At 42.5% G+C, this 22,900-nt stretch overlaps 1 protein-coding gene across 4 annotated transcripts in view; it reads right to left on the bottom strand.

Moving 5' to 3' along the window:
• The window catches only part of LOC131107463 (MAM domain-containing glycosylphosphatidylinositol anchor protein 2), a 165,416-nt gene that overhangs the window by 11,151 nt on the left and 131,365 nt on the right, over positions 1–22,900 (bottom strand). For all 4 annotated transcript variants that reach the window (XM_058057536.2, XM_058057538.2, XM_058057535.2 and 1 more), the window contains exons 13-15: positions 11,630–11,807; positions 3,064–3,084; positions 109–264 (exon numbers count right to left, since the gene is read on the bottom strand). In XM_058057536.2, coding sequence (XP_057913519.2) covers positions 109–264; positions 3,064–3,084; positions 11,630–11,807 — 355 coding nt within the window. The remainder of the gene's footprint in view (positions 1–108; positions 265–3,063; positions 3,085–11,629; positions 11,808–22,900) is intronic.

The following is a 22,900-nucleotide window of genomic DNA, read 5'->3' as shown; positions in this document are numbered from 1 at the left end:
CAGCGTGTGGGCACACTTCATGGCAGACCAAAGTTTACTACTTTGGAACCAACCCAAACATGACAAGGTTTGACAGACAACCTTTTGACGCTTGTGGAATACGCTCACCTTGCTTGGAGCCGCTACGGTCGCCACTGGGCCCCGTGTTGGGCGTGTACTTTGTGTCGCGGGTGGCGGCGCTGTGCCTCGTCCAATCAAAGTCGTCGTTCTTGTCCTGCGTGAACATGCAGATGGGCTCCTCCTCGAAGCTGCAGTGGAACTCTCCTGGCGGAGGCAGCAACGTAGTCAGTGTGTGTGTGTGTGTTGTGTATATTCATGAGACTTCCTGCAGTGTGCGTGTGTGTATGTGTGTGTGTCTCAGGGGAGGGATCTACAACAGTAAAGTCCTAATTACGACACGCGATGTTAACGAACACATTTCTAAATTAAGACGTGAACTCGCGCTGACTGGTGATCTCAGCCGGGTTTCCTTGACAAAGAAACCCGGTGGTGCTCAGGAGGGCGGTGCATAGTGCACCAGAAATGCGCAACATCAGCGTATATACGTACGTACTGTATGTATGTGTGTGTGTGTGTGTGTGTGTGTGTTTAGGGTGACGGGCCTGCACTGCAGCATGATGGATTGTACTCAATAAAAAGCACGCACAGCCTCAAATTAGCGTTTAACTGAATGCAATCTCGTTTAAAAGGGCTTTGAAGCGCTGCTTAATGCTCCCCAGGCACAATCTGATGAGATCCAATCCAAGATATTTTATCGAAAGGTCAAAATATTAGGCACAGCTCTCAGCATTATTATGCAGTGCTGCCAACTACAACCACCAACCAGCGGGTGTACCTAATGCTGGGCAGGCTCAGTGTCAAGGTATTAGCGCTGCATGTGTGTGTGTGTGTGTGTGTGTGTAAGTTGAGCCGCTGGCACTTTTGAGCACGTCCAAAGTCAAAGTGAGGCCGTCGTCCTTGGATTATTTCTGCGGAAGGACTCGCTGTAATCACTTTTTCAAATTGACTCCGCCTCCTTGCTTCCCGATCAGACTCTTATCTGTGTAGTAGTATGCAGAAGGGATAGTAACCCCCCCCCCCCCTTCCCTGCCTTCTGTCAATGTTGCAAAGACCTCTGCAGCTCCAAATTCTGTGACCGTGTCTACGGGTCTTTTAAGTCGCACATTTTCCAATGGAGTTTGGCCCGCCTTAAAATCCTGTTTTTTTCTAATGGAGTTTGGCCCGCCTTAAAATCCTGTTTTTTTCCAATGGAGTTTGGCCCGCCTTAAAATCCAGTTTTTTTCCAATGGAGTTTGGCCCGCCTTAAAATCCTGTTTTTTTCAATAGCGTTTGGCCCGCCTTAAAATCCTGTTTTTTTCTAATGGAGTTTGGCCCGCCGTAAAATCCTGTTTTTTTCAATAGAGTTTGGCCCGCCTTAAAATCCTGTTTTTTTCCAATGGAGTTTGGCCCATCTTAAAATCCTGTTTTTTTCCAATGGAGTTTGGCCCGCCTTAAAATCTTGTTTTTTCCAATGGAGTTTAGCCCATCTTAAAATCCTGTTTTTTTTCCAATGGAGTTTGGCCCGTCTTAAAATCCTGTTTTTTTTTTCAATAGAGTTTGGCCCGCCTTAAAATCCTGTTTTTTTCCAATGGAGTTTGGCCCGCCTTAAAATCCTGTTTTTTTCCAATGGAGTTTGGCCCGTCTTAAAATCCTGTTTTTTTCTAATGGAGTTTGGCGCACCTTAAAATCAATTTTTTTCCAATTGAGTTTGGCCCACCTTAAAATCCAGTTTTTTTCTAATGGAGTTTGGCCCGCCTTAAAATCCTGTTTTTTCCAATGGAGTTTGGCCCGCCTTAAAATCCTGTTTTTTTCCAATGGAGTTTGGCTCTGGCAACTGATGTTTTGGTGAAAACGATCCAGAGAGTTTTTGAGAATATGACTCAGCTGGCCCACGAGATTCCGAAATCACCATAGTACTCCAGTTTTATTATAGAGGATCTTTGACAAGCCTAAACTTTTCCTTCATGACTATACCGTAATCCCTCATTTATCACTGTTAATTGGTTCCAGAGTCCATCAGAGCGTAATAAGTGAATTTCTGGTAGTTCGAGCATAGAAAACCTGTCTTCACCTGTCTGAACGCCTTACCCAATATAGTCGACATAATAAGAGGGAATAAGTCTTGTGCTCGCGGAAGTGTGTTCCAGAGGTAGAGGTAGGCATCGTTTGAATTTGAACGATTCTGTTTCCGATGATTCATTTCGATTCCGGTCTGGCCCACTTCCTGGCTAAAGCTAGCATTAACGTCAGGTAAAGTACATTAGTAGAACCACACCATGTTTAAGGATTTTGGCCTTGGTGGAGGTCTCCTGAGTGGGGGGGGGGCATCACAATGAAGGGAGCATCGCAGCCTCAACTTCCAATCAACACCAAGAATCTCAGCTAAACGGCAAACCGGAGGACAGGCGGTAAATATTCATTCAATTCCAAACGCAGCGGAGCCGCGACCTCGAGCGGGAGGGGCGTGGGCAGCTCGTATTCAGGTAAGCGCGTGGGCCGGAGCCGAGGAAGCGTCGCTCCGAGAAAGCGGAGACCCCAAGGTGGCCGACTCGGGATCAGAGGATGAAGCGACCTTTCTCGATGTGGAATGAAGTGGAGCTTATTTTCTTTGACTTTTCATGCCTGAGAGCGTTTAGAGGAGGTGTGCAGCTAACTTCAGGGAGCGGCATAATGATGTCGGTGATTAAGATGTTTGTTGTTTGCTTGTCTGTGCGAGCATCCATCTTTTAAAAAAACATACTAAAATATGAGTAAATATTCCCAGCAGCACAGTGCATCGCTGCTCTCAATCACTGAAAGTGTGGATTCCGCGCCGGTGAATAATGCGGACAAACAATGCAAGGCAGCATTAGTGGGCGTTCGCACTGCAGCGAATGGAGACGTGGAGTCATTAAGCGCGTGATGATTTCATTCATTGATGGAAAAAAGCAGCGTGTTTGCCATCTTTGCCATCCGTTCCCTGACAACAAACACGGATGACAGAGTGATGTCGTAACGTGGAATAGTTAAGTTAATAGTACTTACGTAGATGAGGGTTGATGGGAGCTGTGGACGACATGAAAAAAAAAGGGACAGTCGTTAGCATAAACAGTGGAGTAGCTGACAGGAAGAAGACATCGCATTGCACCAATCATTCGTCATCTTGAAGGAAATGAATACTTTTGGAGTAGTCAGTGTACAGCTTGTATATCAGAACACAAGCCACCGCCTGGGTGCCTTTATCATGCTGGAACATGTGACCCAGTTTCTGCCCAGTAAGTCATTTTTACCCTCAATGAACCGGAGCTCCCCCAGTGTCGGCAGCACTCATGTACACTACCAACACCGAGACACAGTTATCTTGCCAGATATTTACACAATTGGCCCATTTTCAGTGGCCAGTAAAGCTATACAAGCTGTACAATGACTACTCTAAATGTTGTATTGTCCCTTGAGAAGGTACTGATGACGAAAAGCAAGAGTGGCTTTGTGTTTTCCTGACTTGAATGGCTTTTAGTGGCATCGCTCATGCTCTGGTCCAAGGTGACTCCTGTTTTGGAGCCCTAAGCCCTTTTCCTAGTTCCAGTAGGAAATACCAAAATAATACATCACAATGTGTCCGCTAATCGTGTTCCACTTTAAATCCTCTTCCTTGTTCCTGAAGGCGGCCATTAACACAGCTTTTGTGTCGCTGCATGGTCCAACTCAGCGGGGCCTTCCGCTTCACTCAAGGAGTCACTTCCTTCACTCCTGTCTTGACTTGAAATGTCTTCTCCAATGAGAAAATAGATTTAAGCCGCCAGGAAGATTCATGAGCAGTTGCCATGATGGATGGCTGACCGGCTGCGGAGATGTGATGCAGCAGCTCAAGCACAAAACTATGATTTACAGACGCTCCCTGGTCGCCAGAGCAGGAGGGGGGGGGGATTGATTGGAATTAAAATGAGTAATCAGAAATCATCCCGACAAAGGAAAAACGTATACGCCTGCAGAGACGCGGCGTGGAAGCAGAGCTCCAGCTGTGGTATCTTGGCGTGGATGGATCCACTGGAGCCGTACAGTCTGTGTATCTATTGCAGAATGTTGTATAAGTGTCGCATGAGGATGCGTTGGCTCGTGCAGGTGTACCTAATGTAGTGTCCAGTGAGTGCCTGTGCAGCCTACAGTGTGTCCAGCGTGGGCGTGAGCTGATTGCACAAAAGCTTCAATCATCTTTTATGCTGCCAATCCAAACCACAGTGGGGCATACAGAATGAATAGCACTGCAGCACGCTACGCTAGTGCAGTACCCCCCCGCCCCCCTCCCTTCCCGGACCATGCCTATAGGTGATATGTTTCCCTGTCACTCCTTCTATCTTCTGTTGCTGGTTGTTGTTGCTACCTGAGCTACCTGGGGTCCGTCTTGGCTGTTGTGTCTGATGGCGCCATGCGTCTTCTCCAGCGAGCGAGCCCAGAGGCTACTTTACTGATGCTTTGCAAGCACGCACAAACACACACAAACACACACAAACACACACAAACACACACTAACACCCATAAAGAAGATTTCACTTCCAATTTAGAGCTGAGAACTAAAAGGGATAAGTGAAAAACAAACGTTTGCTGTTGATGCAAGCATCGACACGGAAAAGCGTCTTTCCGTGAAAGACCAGCTGGCGATGAAAACAACGCAAACAGCAACAACAGTTAACGCACGCACACTTTTTACTTTCCGTGTTTGCCTCACTCCGATTGATACACAAAGCCACGCTAGCGCCGACTTCCTATTGGCAAAGGGCTCGCTGCCCAGCTGGCCCGCGGCTGTTTTACAAAGCGGCACGTCCATCCAAGGAAGCTACGCCAAGCGTCCGAGTGTCCGCCACCTCGTTTCACCCCCCCGAAAAAACATCAACCCCTTCCTGTCCCAGACCGGGGAAGGGGATGGCCGGGCGCCACAGAGAACATCAAAGTTGTGATGATGGCTTTCAGACCGAGAACACGTGTCGTCCAACATCGTTACTCATATTATAATACTCATATAATAATACAGTGGCAGGAAAAATACACAGGAAGTTAACGTATCTCTTAGCAACTTCTTTTTACACTTGAATGGTGGGAACCCTGTCTCATTCATTCATTCATTTTCTACCGCTTTTCCTCACGAGGGTCGCGGGGGGTGCTGGAGCCTATCCTAGCTGTCTTCGGGCGAGAGCCGTTGTACACCCTGGACTGGTTGCCAGCCAATCACAGGGCACATATAGACAAACAACCATTCACACTCACATTCATACCTATGGACAATTTGGAGTCGCTAATTAACCTAGCATGTTTTTGGAATGTGGGAGGAAACCGGAATACCGGGAGAAAACCAACGCATGCACGGGGAGAACATGCAAACTCCACACAGAGATGCCCGAGGGTGGAAACCCTGTCTCAATTTTTTAAAAATGAAGATGAAGAAATGAAAATAAATATAAGTGCACTTAATGATTAATCTAGGAGTAATGATTAATCTTGGACTAATGGTTAATCTCAGACTCCCTGCTCTCGTTGACATTTATGAACAGCAGACGTTAGCATCCGTGCTAGCTAGACTGTATGGCTGCCATGGCAACCATTTATTTTATTTATTATTATTATTATTCCCATTACTTTTTATGTTTGAAGAGCCATAATAACACTCAAAGTTGTGTTTGGTACACAAACTTCCTGGTAATACACACACACACACACACACACACACACGTCACCTGGCTTCATTTCCTGCTGTCAATCATGCACTGACCTCAACCAAAAAAAGAATTTGTGATGATTAGTTGCGTTCGCTGGTAATGAATGTGTCTCAAAGAGTGCGGAATATCCATGGACATTATTTCCCCAGAAATAATCAGCCACCGCCAAACGATGATGCTGACTGTACAAGCCCATCATCATCATCATCATCATCACCATCAACAAAATAGAAACGAAACTTGAAATGAAAAAGAGGAAAAAAGAGAAGTTGGTGTGGACATTAAAGCCCTTTTCTTCTCCACGTCAACAAAAAGATCCAAACATCAAAGCGTCATCCTCCCATCGGGCCATCCTTACCGCCATCAGTGCAGGACAATGGCGGATGGTGATGGACTTCCAACGCCGTTCGGATGCAACATCCAGGCTGTTGCCATCGTGCACGGTTGCGTTGTTGTGGACACGCATCCCCGTTGTAAACACGAGGCTTACACAGACCAAGCAGGTGCTGAGTCGGTCATTATTGTTGGGGAGGGGGGGGGGGCACACACGGCCATCCATCATGCTACAGCTAGGGAGGGACACCATAGCCGCTTTTCTCAGAGACAAGCTGCTGGCGGATAGAGCATGATGGGCACGCCTGGTTGCACCATGCTAGCTAAACAAGCTCATTGAATTGGACTGAAGGTCAGAGAACCCAGCAGCGTGTTCCTTCCACCTGCACGTAGTCAAGGTTGCCCGCTCTCATCATCCCACACCTACGTTGTGGAAACAAACCCACCCGGGCCTTTTTTATAGCTTGTTCAAAACAAACACGCACAAACAAAGTTCTACCTTCACCTTCTACCTTCACCTTCTACCTACCTACGTTTCACCTACCTTCCTACTGCCACCATTCTTCTTATTATTAGGATCAGTGATGATGACACCCCCACATTCACTCTCTTAGCTCAGTGTATGATAAATGATAAACCATATCATCATATAAGAAATCATACAAATATCAACGATATTGTTAAAATGTATATGTCATTAATGACATATAAATCAATGAATCTTATTTGGCCAGAACAAATATTTGTATGTGTATTAACATTTTTTAATGTCATTTTTATATGGGCAGAAGACATACAATAAACATCATATAGGTACCATATGGCGTGCCATAAACCTTAAATATGTGAATATGATGTGGCATAAACATCATATATGTGCATGTGACGTGCCATAAACATCATACATGTGCATGTGACGTGCCATAAACATTATATAGGGGCATATGACGTGCTATAAACATCATATATGTGCATATGATATCCCATAAACATCATATATGTGCATATGATGTGCCATAAACATCATATATGTGACATGACATGCCATAAACATCATATATGTGCATATGATGTGCCATAAACATCATATATGTGCATATGACATGCCATAAACATCATATATGTGCATGTGATGTGCCATAAACATCATATATGTGACATGAAATGCCATAAACATCATATATGTGACATGACATGCCATAAACATCATATATGTGCATATGATGTGCCATAAACATCATATATGTGACATGACATGCCATAAACATCATATATGTGCATATGATGTGCCATAAACATCATATATGTGCATATGACATGCCATAAACATCATATATGTGCATGTGATGTGCCATAAACATCATATATGTGACATGAAATGCCATAAACATCATATATGTGACATGACATGCCATAAACATCATATATGTGCATATGATGTGCCATAAACATCATATATGTGCATATTATGTGCCATAAACATCATATATGTGACATGACATGCCATAAACATCATATATGTACCATATAAAGTGCCATAAACATCATATATGTGCACATTATGTGCCATAAACATCATATATGTACCATATAAAGTTCCATAAACATCATATATGTGCCATGACGTGCCATAAACTTCATATATGTGACATGACATGCCATAAACATCATATATGTACCATATAAAGTGCCATAAACATCATATATGTACCATGACGTGCCATAAACATCATATATGTACCATATAAAGTGCCATAAACATCATATATGTACCATGACGTGCCATAAACATCATATATATGCATGTGGTGTGCCATAAACATCATATATGTGACATGACGTGCCATAAACATCATATATGTACCATATGATGTGCCATAAACATCATATATGTGACATGACGTGCCATAAACATCATATATGTACCATATGATGTGCCATAAACATCATATATGTGACATGACGTGCCATAAACATCATATATGTACCATATGATGTGCCATAAGAATCATATATGTACCATATGATGTGCCATAAACATCATATATGTACCATATGATGTGCCATAAGAATCATATATGTACCATATGACGTGCCATAAACATCATATATGTACCATATGAAGTGCCATAAACATCATATATGTACCATATGATGTGCCATAAGAATCATATATGTACCATATGACGTGCCATAAACATCATATATGTACCATATGAAGTGCCATAAACATCATATATGTACCATATGATGTGCCATAAGAATCATATATGTACCATATGACGTGCCATAAACATCATATATGTACCATATGACGTGCCATAAACATCATATATGTACCATATGATGTGCCATAAACATCATCATATATGTACCATATGACGTGCCATAAACATCATATATGTACCATATGATGTGCCATAAGAATTATATATGTACCATATGACGTGCCATAAACATCATATATGTACCATATGATATAGTGTAACTCCAGAGTCTATGGTTCGATATTGTGCTATTGTTACCTTCCCCCAGTAGATGTGAGCCAAAGCAGGAAGTATAATTGGAAGTAGAAAGTGTGTATCGTGTGTACGATGCGTACATGAAGTGAGTAGAGGAAATACGTAACCACGGAGGTGATAAGGAGAGGCGGACGGCGGCCAAGAGGGAGGAGCATTAGCGGAATCAGACCTCCATTAGCTGGTGACGCTCGGCAGCGCGTGGGAGAAGAGAGCGGCCCTCGAGTGATAATTAGTCCGTCCCCGGTTGGGCAGGTCGTTGGCGCACGAGGGGAGGCTCTCCTCTTTCCTTCATAAATAAAGAATCTTTGTTTCCTTGCTATCTGGGCCGGCTGGCTGCTCCTCGTCTTAATTAGCCTCCATTCTCCTCTTTCCTCTTTGATTGCATCCAATTCAGCTCACTCGGGAAGCGGCGTTCGGATGTCCTCGCCGTCCACAAAGTCTGGTCCCCGGTTTGCTCGCCTGAGCATCTTCTCACGTCTCCACAGGTGTTTTGTCCTCCTCAACTTTCTAACTGGGGGGGTTCTTTCATTCCCTCGCCGGCTGGAAGAACCCCCCCACTCTCAAGTCCACGCTAAACCTTCTTACATGGGACATGCTCGCCTTTTACATCCTCACAAAGAGATCGCCATGTACAGGATCTTTGGTCTTCACAGTAGGTCCTCAAAAACAGCACAGTGCTCCCGCTATATAGAGGATCTCTGATTACCATTTTTGCAAATGCAGAAGGTCTTTAAAAAGACAAGAGTGCTCCTGTCATTTAGAGGATCTTTGACTCATGTTTTTGAGGTAGGTCCTCAAAAACAGATCGCTGTTATATAGAGGATCTTTGGCTCATGTTTTCACAACATGTTCTTAAAAACTGCAGAGTACCTCTGTCATATGGAGGATCTTTGGACTTGCAGGAAGTTTTTTTTTAATGTTCCTGTCATATAAAGGATCTTTGACTTGTGTTTTTGAGGTAGGTCCTCAAAAACAGATCGCTGTTGTCATATAGAGGATCTTTGGCTCATGTTTTTACAACATGTCCTTAAAAACTACAGAGTACCTCTGTCATATTGGATCTTTGGACTTGCAGGAAGTTTTTTTTAATGTTCCTGTCATATAAAGGATCTTTGACTTGTGTTTTTGAGGTAGGTCCTCAAAAACAGATCGCTGTTGTCATATAGAGGATCTTTGGCTCATGTTTTTACAACATGTCCTTAAAAACTGCAGAGTATCTCTGTCATATGGAGGATCTTTGGACTTGCAGGAAGTTTTTTTTTATGTTCCTGTCATATAAAAGATCTTTGACTTGTGTTTTTGAGGTAGGTCCTCAAAAACAGATCGCTGTTGTCATATAGAGGATCTTTGGACTTGCAGGAAGTTTTTTTTAATGTTCCTGTTATATAAAGGATCTTTGACTCATGTTTTCACAACATGTCCTTAAAAACTGCAGAGTATCTCTGTCATATGGAGGATCTTTGGACTTGCAGGAAGTTTTTTTTAATGTTCCTGTCATATAAAGGATCTTTGACTTGTGTTTTTGAGGTAGGTCCTCAAAAACAGATCGCTGTTGTCATATAGAGGATCTTTGGCTCATGTTTTCACAACATGTCCTTAAAAACTACAGAGTACCTCTGTCATATTGGATCTTTGGACTTGCAGGAAGTTTTTTTTAATGTTCCTGTCATATAAAGGATCTTTGACTTGTGTGTTTTGAGGTAGGTCCTCAAAAACAGATCGCTGTTGTCATATAGAGGATCTTTGGCTCATGTTTTTACAACATGTCCTTAAAAACTGCAGAGTACCTCTGTCATATGGAGGATCTTTGGACTTGCAGGAAGTTTTTTTTTTTAATGTTCCTGTCATATAAAGGATCTTTGACTTGTGTTTTTGAGGTAGGTCCTCAAAAACAGATCGCTGTTGTCATATAGAGGATCTTTGGCTCATGTTTTTACAACATGTCCTTAAAAACTACAGAGTACCTCTGTCATATGGAGGATCTTTGGACTTGCAGGAAGTTTTTTTTAATGTTTCTGTCATATAAAGGATCTTTGACTTGTGTGTTTTGAGGTAGGTCCTCAAAAACAGATCGCTGTTGTCATATAGAGGATCTTTGGCTCATGTTTTTACAACATGTCCTTAAAAACTACAGAGTACCTCTGTCATATTGGATCTTTGGACTTGCAGGAAGTTTTTTTTTATGTTTCTGTCATATAAAGGATCTTTGACTTGTGTGTTTTGAGGTAGGTCCTCAAAAACAGATCGCTGTTGTCATATAGAGGATCTTTGGCTCATGTTTTTACAACATGTCCTTAAAAACTGCAGAGGACCTCTGTCATATGGAGGATCTTTGGACTTGCAGGAAGTTTTTTTTAATGTTTCTGTCATATAAAGGATCTTTGTGGAAAAAGAGTGTGTCTTTCTTGCAAATGTCAAGCAAACATGGAAGAGCAGTACTGAAATGACATTGCGTGTGTTTTTGTGTGACAACCCAGAGAGAGCGAGAGAGAGAGTAGCGCGCGTAGACGGGAGAACGTGACGGGAGGTTTTTGCGAGCGCTTTGAATGAAGGCAGACTGGAGTGGAGGCTGATCCGCTCGCTCCTTTGACCCAAACTAAATGCTTGACTCAGGCGGTGCGTTCAAGTGCTTCTGACCTGTCATGCAAAGAAACCAGACCCGACTCAGCCAATAAAGGTCACGGACGAGACGGGATGAGTCGCTCCGTCAACATTCATTTGGCTCAGGCGGGCAAAGAAGCAAAGCGAGCTGATTTCCAGCTGCCGTCTCACGATGACTGACGCCATAGACGTGCGCTTCTAATTCTTTTAATGACCCGACAGCGCCTGCGCATCAGCAGCGCCTGCGCATCAGCAGCGCCTGCGCATCAGCAGTGCCTGCGCATCGGAAGCGCCTGCGCATAGACAGCGCCGGCGCATCAGCAGCGCCTGCGCATCAGCAGCGCCTGCACATCAGCAGCGCCTGCGCATCAGCAACGCCTTGTCATGTTTTGCTGCTTTGCACGTGCAGGTCACGTGATGCCGTGTCGCCTTCCACATACTCACCGCTGTACGTGATGATCCGCACCGTGGAGTCGCCCTCGCCGAAGCGCGTGATGGGCGTCAGGCGCACCTCATAAGACTCGGGCTTGATGAGCTCGGTCAGGTTGTGAGTCATGAGTTGGCCTTTGTTGATGCTTCCATCCACGGGGATCTCCTGCTCCCACCAACGCTGCTGTCCCATCTGTGGACGAAGACACCACCTCAACTTAGCGTCTTCACGTAGGCCATGGCGGTCCACAGGCTTTCCCACGTCCCACATAAACATCAACTCATGAAGACATGCTAACAGGTGCTACACATTATTCATTTCAACTATTATCTTAAAGGGGGCTCATTATGCTGATTGTGGGCCTTTGTATTGACTTGTGGACTCCTGTAGAGCCCTAAGGAGCGCCACACAATAACCCATGGATGTTTTTCCGGTAGTTTATTTTTATTATTATTATAATTATTATTCCCAACCTCATTTCACAAAAAAATACATTTTAAATTAAAACAAAAAAATGTTCCTCTAATATTCAAGACTGTTCATGACTCTTTTTCTTCGACTAAAATTGTGACTCTTTGTATTTGGACTTTATTCTCATAAAATTACAGATGTTTTTTTCTGTTTATGTCTTTTGCAACTATTCCAACTTCTTCTTTTCATTCCCCTAAATCAGGGGTCTCAAACACGCGGCCCGCGGGCCAAATGTGGCCCGCAGGACACTAGTTTGAGGCCCCCGCCTTGTTATGAAAGTTTAATGTTTGATATGGATGCTGTATGGTATCATGTACCCAGAAAAAATTATTACGTTTGATTCATGTTCATGTTAAAGGTTAAATAACTGTTAATAGTTATCCTCCCTATCCGTGTGGAAGTGGTAATTTTTTGGCTATTTAAGTTTAAAGGAAATAACTTGAAGGCTACCGTTTAGGTCGCTAGCTCTCCAGTTTGCGAGTTAGCATGTGTCTCAAGACCCTGCAGTTGCGCAATATGTTGTAAATAAAAAGAGTATAAATGTGACTATAGTCGTGTTTTGTCATGTCTACAGGGCTCTAATAATGCTTTGTTCATTTTAATCTGAAAAAAATTATTTGTCTACCCACCAACTATATGTGGTTTCTTATGTTTTTATTATTTGCTGTTTTATTATTATTATTATATTTATTTATTACTGATTGATTGATTTTCTTTATTCTTGATTTGTTTATTTATTTTTCATCTTATTTTGTGCAGAAAAATAAAAAATAAGATATTTGAGAACAGTGGAATGTTTTATCAGAGCTTTTCTTGTAGAAAATCGGAACCAAAGCACTGAAAAAGTTTGAATATTTTTCTGTTTTTAATAAATGCATTTTTTTTTTTTTTTGGAAAACCTGATGCGGCCCAGCCTTGCCCAGACCCTAGCTCCAGTGGCCCCCAGGTAAATTGAGTTTGAGACCCCTGGACTAAATATTTGGACTTTATTGTTGGAACATTGTCTGTTTTTCCACAACATTACAACTCTTTGGTCTTGGACTTGCTGCCCCCTCCCACTGAAGTGTGAAGGATGGAACCCAAAGCTGTCCATGATGTCCTTCAATGTCCCATTGTCTTCACTGAAACGGTAAAGCGAGGCCAATGAGAAGAAGATAACAAAAGGAAACGTTCCTATACGGTGCGCGCGTACAAGCAGAGCAAATATGCATGCACCCCCTTTCAGCTTCCAAGGACGGATGTTCCCTCTCATCTGCCAATTAACCTCGTCTATACGCATTTGTAGGATGTGCCACATTAAATGCTTCACAACTAAAACAATTTTCCCTCTGTGAGCTGTTGACAGCTCGCTTGCTCATTAGCCGTGTTTGCTTTCAAAGTGGCTGGCAGTCTTTGAATTCGCTCAAAGTCGGCTTTGGCCCGGCAGCAAGGATGGTTTTCTAATTCGGCTGATTATATTGGAAATATCAGGTTGGGAGAAAAGTTAGACTATGATGGGGAAAAGGGAGTTTTCATAAGAATACAGTGGAAATATTGGGAAAAAAAGGATTTCCTAACCATAGAAAAAGTTGCAATTTTAGGAAAATCACATCATCAAGAAACAATGAGAGACAGAAGAAGAAGAAGTGTTGGATGGAGGCAATGTGCTGCTCCTCTTTGGACCTTTCATATCTTTACTAGGCAGACGTGTTCATGTCTGCTGACATTAGGAGCGGATCAGCAGGCGTCTAATCAATCCAGTGATGGCTTACTTTGCCCATCATAGAGCTTAAAGCCATGTTTTGGTACCTGGGATCAAAGTCCAGGGCGGTTGGCCTTTTTCACTTCTAATTGTGTTGCGTAACTCGCTACTTGGAACTAAATCCAGACTCTAAGTAATGACTTCATTTGTATTGCCCCCCCCCCCCCCCCCCCACACACACACAAAGACTATTTCCTAGTCTCTAGAAGGGACTCCTTGGCTGCCAGGACGGAGGAGGCCATGAACGTTCCTATGGTCTGCTTTTGAAATGCAGGAGCCGCCCCTTTAAAAGTGACCCTCAAGGATAAAATGTACCCGGCTACCTGTTATTTTTAATATCCAAAGATCCCTAATAATGTTATAAAGCCGTATATAGAAGGCCATAAACAGGCCAATTATGTGATATTTTCTCTTATTATGTTTACTGGTGTGAAGGTCACTATAGGGTTGTTATTTCATATCTAAACATCTCTAATAATATTAAAAAGTTGTATGTAGAAGGCGCCCGAAGACAGCTGGGATAGGCTCCAGCACCCCCCGCGACCCTCGTGAGGAAAAGCGGTAGAAAATGAATGAATGAATGAATGTATGTAGAAGGTTATAAACAATGGCCAATTATGTGTTATTTTCTCTTATTATGTTTACTAATGTGAAGGTCACTATAGGGTTGTTATTTCATATCTAAACATCTCTAATAATATTAAAAAGTTGTATGTAGACGGTTATAAACAATGGCCAATTATGTGTTATTTTCTCTTATTATGTTTACTAGTGTAAAGGTCACTATAGGGTTGTTATTTCATATCTAAAGATCTCTAATAATATTAAAAAGTTGTATTTAGAAGGTTATAAACAATGGCCAATTATGTGTTATTTTCTCTTATTATGTTTACTAGTGTAAAGGTCACTATAGGGTTGTTATTTCATATCTAAAGATCTCTAATAATATTAAAAAGTTGTATTTAGAAGGTTATAAACAATGGCCAATTATGTGTTATTTTCTATTATTATGTTTACTAGTGTAAAGGTCACTATAGGGTTGTTATTTCATATCTAAAGATCTCTAATAATATTAAAAATCCGTATTTAGAAGGTCATAAACAGGTTTTCTATGTGTAAAATGTGTTAATCTCTGTTATTATGTCTACTAGATCGAGTAATAGGAACTATAAATGTGACTATAGGGGTGTTATTTCATGTCTATCTCGAAAGATCTTTAATAATATTAAAAAGTTGTATTTAGAAGGTTATAAACAATGGCCAATTATGTGTTATTTTCTCTTATTATGTTTACTAGTGTAAAGGTCACTATAGGGTTGTTATTTCATATCTAAAGATCTCTAATAATATTAAAAATCCATATTTAGAAGGTCATAAACAGGTTTTCCATGTGTAAAATGTGTTATTCTCTGTTATTATGTCTACTAGATCGAGTAATAGGAACTATAAATGTGACTATAGGGGTGTTATTTCATGTCTATCTCGAAAGATCTCTAATAATATTAAAAAGTTGTATTTAGAAGGTTATAAACAATGGCCAATTATGTGTTGTTTTCTCTTATTATGTTTACTCGTGTAAAGGTCACTATAGGGTTGTTATTTCATATCTAAAGATTTCTAATAATATTAAAAATCTGTATTTAGAAGGTCATAAACAGGTTTTCTATGTGTAAAATGTGTTATTCTCTGTTATTATGTCTACTAGATCGAGTAATAGGAACTATAAATGTGACTATAGGGGTGTTATTTCATGTTTATAGGGCTCTAATATTAAAAAGATGTATTTAAGTCATAAACAGGTTTTCCATGACGAATGCATGCCATTCTCTCTTATTACATCTACTGTACTGGGGAATAGGAGTGTAAAGGTGACTATGGGGTTGTTATTTGGTGTCTAGAGGTCTCTAAAAACGCATTAAGAAGCTGGTAAGCAGGTTTTATATGCCCTAAGTAGAAAATATACCATGCAAGGAATCCTACTGGTCCGACCCTGGTCGGGTGTGGCAGCCATTAATCGCAATAAAGGCGGCATCAGACAGTATCACCACTGAATCATGATGCTGATGACGCTGATGAGTTGATCGTAGGCGACATGCGAGACTTCCACGCCGCCATCTAAGTAGAGATGGTATACGTTTGTAGTCTGTAAAGGTTATCGTTAGCAGCCTTTGTGGTATGTGGTTTTGTTCCCACCGCAACAATGCAGGCCGCTCACCCTGCAAAGGTTGAGGGTTTCTAAACGTAATGCGGCAAAACAAAGAAACAACGATGAGAAGGCTGGCACGCCGGGCCAAAGATAACAGGCACTCTCTGCAGCTGATCCAAAATAGCGGAAGTTGACCCAGGCGTCCTTTTCCTCCGCACTGCAGCTGCTCCCAAAGGAACCCACCATCTCCCCGGGCCAGATGAGCGCCAGCATCATATTATTCAGATGCCCAAACCACCTCAGCAGACTCCCCTTGATGTGAAGTAGCTCCCTAGGGGGATGCCGGAACGCCTCGTGCAGTCTCTAAGGACAAGGTATCCCGCAGAAGATTGCTCTCTCGCATCCTCGATGCTGGCTTGGCAGTTGGAGCGTAAATTGGCTGGCAGATTGCAAACTAACGCCCTCCATCACGGGGACACTTTGACTTCATCTCTTGGGGACTCCGTATGCGGCTTCCCTGCTAAGACGCCTTTTCTCGTCATTTTCATTTCCTTTCATGGAGAAGGGCTCAGGGTGAGAATTGGGAGGAGCCACAGTCGGGGACCAAAGGGCATTGGCTCGTTTCAGGCCTCATCACTTCATGCTCAATAACTTGGTAGGATGGATCTAGTTTGACTACATAGGACAACCAAGAGGCCCCACGCCATTGTATCTTAATAACAATATCTTTTCTCCATATGATATGATACTTCATGTTGTGACTACTAGCACATCAGTATTATTATTACTAGCTACGACTAGCATCATTAGTCCGAAGGCATGGAAATACGAGCGATGTGGCGTATTGTGGTCACCAGGTGGCAGTCATGACACAACACATTAGCTTCCATGGCATGTCCCACATTATAGAATAAACAAGCGCTTTCCTCCAATCCCGTGTGGAAGTGGTACATTTTGAATAAAAAAAAAAGTTAAGTTTAGAAGAAATACATTTCAGGCTCGGTGGTTAGCTCGCGGGCTGCACGGCGGTCATATGGTTAGCGCGCAGACCTCACAGCTAGCAGAAGCGGGTTCAATTCCACCCTCGGCCATCTCTGTGTGGAGTTTGCATGTTCTCCCCGTGCATGCGTGGGTTTTCTCCGGGTACTCCGGTTTCCTCCCACATTCCAAAAACATGCTAGGTTAATTAGCGACTCCAAATTGTCCATAGGTATGAATGTGAGTGTGAATGGTTGTTTGTCTATATGTGCCCTGTGATTGGCTGGCGTACCCGAAGACAGCTCAGATAGGCTCCAGCACCCCCGCGACCCTCGTGAGGATAAGCAGTAGAAAATGAATGAATGAATGGTTAGCTCGCTAGCAGCACAAGAGTTGCAATGTGGTGTAAACAAAGGACAACAGGAGCGTAAATGTGACTATAGGGGTGCTATTTTTTCTCTAATAATGTTAAAAATTGTACTTAGTTTGCATGTTCTCCCCATGCATGCGTGGGTTTTCTCCGATTACTCCGGTTTCCTCCCACATTCCAAAAACATGCTAGGTTAATTAGCCACTCCAAATTGTCCATAGGTATGAATGTGAGTCTGTATGTGCCCTGTGATAGGCTGGCGTACCCCGCCTCTTGCCCGAAGACAGCTGGGATAGGCTCCAGCACCCCTGCGACCCTTGTGAGGATAAGCAATAGAAAATGAATGAATGGTTAGCTCGCTAGCAGCACAAGAGTTGCAATGTGGTGTAAACAAAGGACAACAAGAGGGTAAATGTGACTATAGGGGTGCTATTTCTTCTCTAATAATGTTAAAAACTGTACTCATAAAGACAAACAGGTTTTCTATGCTCCAAGTAGAAGAATATTCCATTTCTTACCATTGAATGGTCTGTCACGGTGGGAAGCAATGAAGTGTGATCAGGAATAACGACTATAAATTTGACTTGATGCGTTTGTTAGTTAGCCCGCTACGTCGTCATTGGGAAAAAAGGAGCAATGCGTGTGGGGAAGTTGGTGGAAGCACAGCCTAGATTCTGTACAACTGTGCTAAGTCCCAAACCAAGAAAGGCAAACAGCGCTACAAAGTGGGCTGCAACCTTCCCAGGTGATCCAGCTACCATTCTACGGCATCCGTGACAACAGAAACTTTGGCTCTTATTTTATTCATAAGCGGTTATTGCTTTTTCAAACTGTTTCTTTTGTTGTTTTTCCTGCTGTGTTGGCTTTTAGAGCAAAAACTTTGCCTAGTTCATAATTCAATAACCGGAATGTCATCCTCCGAAATGAGCAACATTGATCCACTTCAACTTCACTCTCCCTGCAGTTTCATTGCAGCGTGTTTGTTGCTGCATTTGTAAAGTCTTCCCTTTGATTCTCCTCATATTAAGTTGTACAGTGCGTTGGCGACTACGCTGTGAAGCCGCCATTACAATACAGTCCCTCGTTAAGAGCGGTTAATTGCTTCCAGCCCACCGTGATCAATGATAATGATAATGTTGCAAAATGGAATACGTTTGTATACGTTAGTCTATACGTTAGTATAAAAATCCTATTCATGACTTTCCAAATAAATAATGCAAACGTGACTATAGGGGTGTTATTTCATGTCTAGAAGGCTCTAATAATGTTAAAATGCATATTCAGTAGGTCAGAAACAGGTTAACTATATCTTATTTACGCTTATGTCTAATATATTGGGTAATAGGAGTGTAAAGGTGACTATAGGGGTGTTATGTCACATCTGGAGGGCTCTAATCATGTTAAAAAAGCATATTTAGCAAGCCAGAAACAGGTTGGCTCTATCTTATTTTCTCTTATGTCTACTATATTGGGTAATAGGAGAGCAAAGGTGACTATAGGGGTGTTATTTCACATCGAGAGGGCTCTAATCATGTTAAAAAGCATATTTAGCAGGCCAGAAACAGGTTGACTCTATCTTATTTTCTCTTATGTCTACTATATTGGGTAATAGGAGAGCAAAGGTGACTATAGGGGTGTTATTTCACATCTAGAGGGCTCTAATAATGTTAAAATGCATATTTAGCAAGTCAGAAACAGGTTGGCTATATCTTATTTTCTCTTATGTCTAATATATTGGGTAATAGGAGAGCAAAGGTGACTATAGGGGTGTTATTTCATGTCTCGGGGGCTCTAATAATGTTAAAATGCATATTTAGCAAGTCAGAAACAGGTTAGCTACGTATAGCTTATATACGCTTATGTGTAATATATTGGGTAATAGGAGTGCAAAGGTGACTATAGGGATGTTATTTCACATCTGGAGGGCTCTAAGCATGTTAAAAAGCATATTTAGCAGGTCAGAAACAGTTTGGCTATATCTTATTTTTTCTTATGTCTACTATATTGGGTAACAGGAGAGCAAAGGCTATAGGGGTGTTATTTCACACTTGAAGGGCTCTAATCATGTTAAAAAGTGTATTTACAAGATTGTAAACATAACTAGGTGCTATTACCATGACATTTATTGATATTGAATTTTACTTGGTGGAAATCCAAGGGTCCGGTCCGGAACCAATTAAGAGCCACAAAGGGGGGGTGACAGTATTATTTGATGTTTACGTGATGGCCTCATCTTAAACTGCAGCGAGCTTGTAGTTCCATGACTGCAAGGTAATCGCGCCAAACTGTGTATGTATGAATATATATACTGTATATTGGCGTATGGATTTTGCACCTTTGTTTTGATTTATATTAATGATCACTGAATCCTGGCGCCTGCACTCAATTAAGGCTTCCGTTCACATCCCATTAACGTTCATTCCCTACATTTCCCCCCACGGAAAGCAGCGCGCCCTATTGATTTTGTGTCGAGTGCACGGCGTGAGACTTTATGGGTGAAAACAACAGGATTGATGAAAGTAATACGCAGCAGGGGCGGCGCCAGGGACAGCAAAACGCGACGCTAGAGAGGGCGGCTGCTTCACCCTAGATTGCCTGCATGCAATTAGAGTTGCTGCTATCGATCCACGCGCACCTTCGGACCCGACCCGGCCCGCCAGGTTTAGAGGAAGACGTCGCAGCTAAAACAACATTTTTTGTCACATTGTTGACACACATTGTGTGCTGATACGTTCTAGTGATTCATGTCCAATCCCGCCGTTCGCCTACCGTCTGTCTACAGGTCTCTTGTGAGGCCGTGCATGACAACGCAAGGCAATCCATGACTATCTGTCACTTCACATTTGAAAAAGTGCAAGAAAATGAAGGAGAGCTTTCTATCCTGCAGCCTAAAAGCCTTCAATCATTTGTAAAGATGCCCCTCCAGATATGGTCCCCTATTTTAATATGTCATATTTGCAGTATAGAAGCTATAATAACCAATATTATGTTATTATTCTGTCTGACAGTAGTGTAGGGAAGTGTGTTGTCCAACTGCATAAATGGAAAAAGCACAATCAAAATAGTCAATAGTCAAAATATTAAGAAAAGAAATCATTTTAGTAGCATAAGGTTGAAATATTTTATCAAAGATATAATTTTTAAAGTCATAGTATTATTAAATCTAATCAAAATTACATTGTAATTTTTGGGGGGCAAATTAGCCTGCAAAAAAGTTGCAATATTAGGAAAATAAAGCATAGTTTAGGAGAACATGTTAGCATAGCATAGCGTATGTGTTGCTTTCCAACATGGCGTCCTCTCATGGTTCACTACGTTAGTTTAGGAGAATATGTTAGCAAAGTGTATGTGTTGCTTTCCAACATGGCGTCCTCTCATGGTTCACTACGTTAGTTTAGGAGAATATGTTAGCAAAGTGTATGTGTTGCTTTCCAACATGGCGTCCTCTCATGGTTCACTACGTTAGTTTAGGAGAATATGTTAGCAAAGTGTATGTGTTGCTTTCCAACATGGCGTCCTCTCATGGTTCACTACGTTAGTTTAGGAGAATATGTTAGCAGTGTATGTGTTGCTTTCCAACATGGCGTCCTCTCATGATTCACTACGTTAGTTTAGGAGAATATGTTAGCAAAGTGTATGTGTTGCTTTCCAACATGGCGTCCTCTCATGGTTCACTACGTTAGTTTAGGAGAATATGTTAGCATAGCGTATGTGTTGCTTTCCAACATGGCGTCCTCTCATGGTTCACTATGCGACCCTGGCTGGGAATACATTGGGACATGCTGTCTTAGAACATCATTCTAATGTCACTTTTCACCTTCAAAGCGGGGAAAAGTTAGTTAAGTTGCAAAGAAAGGCAAACAATCAAAGGAGGAGGAGGAGAAGGAGGAGAAGGAGGTTTGTGCCTGGCAGGAGGCAAATAAGACTCACACCGTGTAGTCGCTTGACATATCGAGGGAAGAAGGTGGAAAGAAATTCATTTGCTCCAAACACCAATTCTCGGCTAAACTAAATGGACTTGTGATGTTCTCCCTTTTTCCAAACAAATGGATGCAGAAAGACATTTAAATGTTAATGAGGTTTCCGAATTAGTGCATCCTGGCGCAAATGCGGACACACGATGCAGAGCTGTGAGCGGAGCGCAAGCGGCTTAAAGGAAAAAGGACACTTTCTTTGGAATGTTGCCCATCGACCACAATCCTTAGGTCAGACATGAAAACATGTCTTTCTCTTCTTTCACTTCTAAAGATGGAAGAGCAGGTGAAAAGAGGCGGCTAATGAATGCACGGCATGGACACACCTATTCCGCCTACAAAAAGCCAGCAAGGCTTTGTTATTCTTCTTCTTAGGAATTATTCTTCTTATGCCTAAGAACTACCTTCCTGGCGTAGTGACACCTAGCCACACCACAGCGGCTAGTTACTAGCCAGCTAGTTACTAGCCAGCTAGTTACTAGCCAGCTAGTTACTAGCCAGCTAGTTACTAGCCAGCTAGTTACTATCCAGCTAGTTACTAGCCAGCTAGTTACTATCCAGCTAGTTACTAGCCAGCGAGCTACTAGCGAGGTAGCTACTAGCCAGCTAGCTACTAGCCAGCTAGCTACTAGTGAGCTAGCTACTAGCCAGCTAGCTACTAGCCAGCGAGTTACTAGCCAGCTAGCTACTAGCAAGCTAGCTACTAGCGGCTACCTACTAGCGACTAGCTATTAGCGGCTACTTACTAGTGGCTAGCTACTAGCGGCTAGCTACTAGTGACTAGCTACGACTAGCTAGCTACTAGCAACTAGCTTCAGCACTCGCTAGCTCCCAATGCCTCAGGCCGCTAGCCAAAGGTAACGCTACATATTGGAGCTTTTTGTTTTGGCCTCCTTTTCTATGTTGCTATGTGACATCAATGCACCCCAGGAAGGAAGCCCCCCCCCCAAATACTCCAAGTATGACATGTTAGCATCCATGCTACATGCTCACATCATGGATAGAAAACCTTGCTGGTGCTTTTTGGAGATCTTTAAAGAGAAAGACGTGTGTTCATGTCTCACACAAGGATTGTGGATGATGGATGCCATTCCAAGAAAGTGTAGTCTTCTACTTTTCCTTTAAAACAGGAAAAAGACGGCATGTGTGGCTGCCGACTTTTCACGGAAAGAAAGAAAAAGTGGAGGGCGTGAAAGAAACCAAGCAGCAACTGGGATGTTTTTAGCATGGAAGCATGTGCTGTTTTATCTAAACTGGCTCCCGGATGTCAGCTCACATTCACGCTAACCTGCAAATCTGTCGTATTAATGCAGCTGCTAGCAAAGGGCTTTATCTACAAAGCTGGCGTCCCGCCTGCTGCGTTAGCTAAATAAGAAGAAAAAAAAAAAAAAGCAGCAAAGCATTCGGCAATGAGGGAACCAAAAAAAGGGGATTGGCAAATAGAGGAATGTAACCGGGCCATCCGTCAGCCGGCTTGTCAGGCTGTGTGAGCCGTGGTTAGCATTTTTCTCCGCGGGGTCTCCTCCTCTTCCTGCTCCGACTGAGCTTCTGATGGAGAACAAAGTCAGGAACGATTCATAAAATACAAAAAAAAAGCCACAGGAC

Source organism: Doryrhamphus excisus, linkage group LG19 (assembly GCF_037039965.1).
Source record: "Doryrhamphus excisus strain RoL-2023G ecotype Guam linkage group LG19, RoL_Dexc_Guam_v1.1, whole genome shotgun sequence".
In the NCBI taxonomy this organism is placed as follows: Eukaryota; Metazoa; Chordata; class Actinopteri; order Syngnathiformes; family Syngnathidae; genus Doryrhamphus; species Doryrhamphus excisus.
Note: the sequence above shows the minus strand (reverse complement) of the source record. Positions and strands in the feature narration are given on the sequence as shown.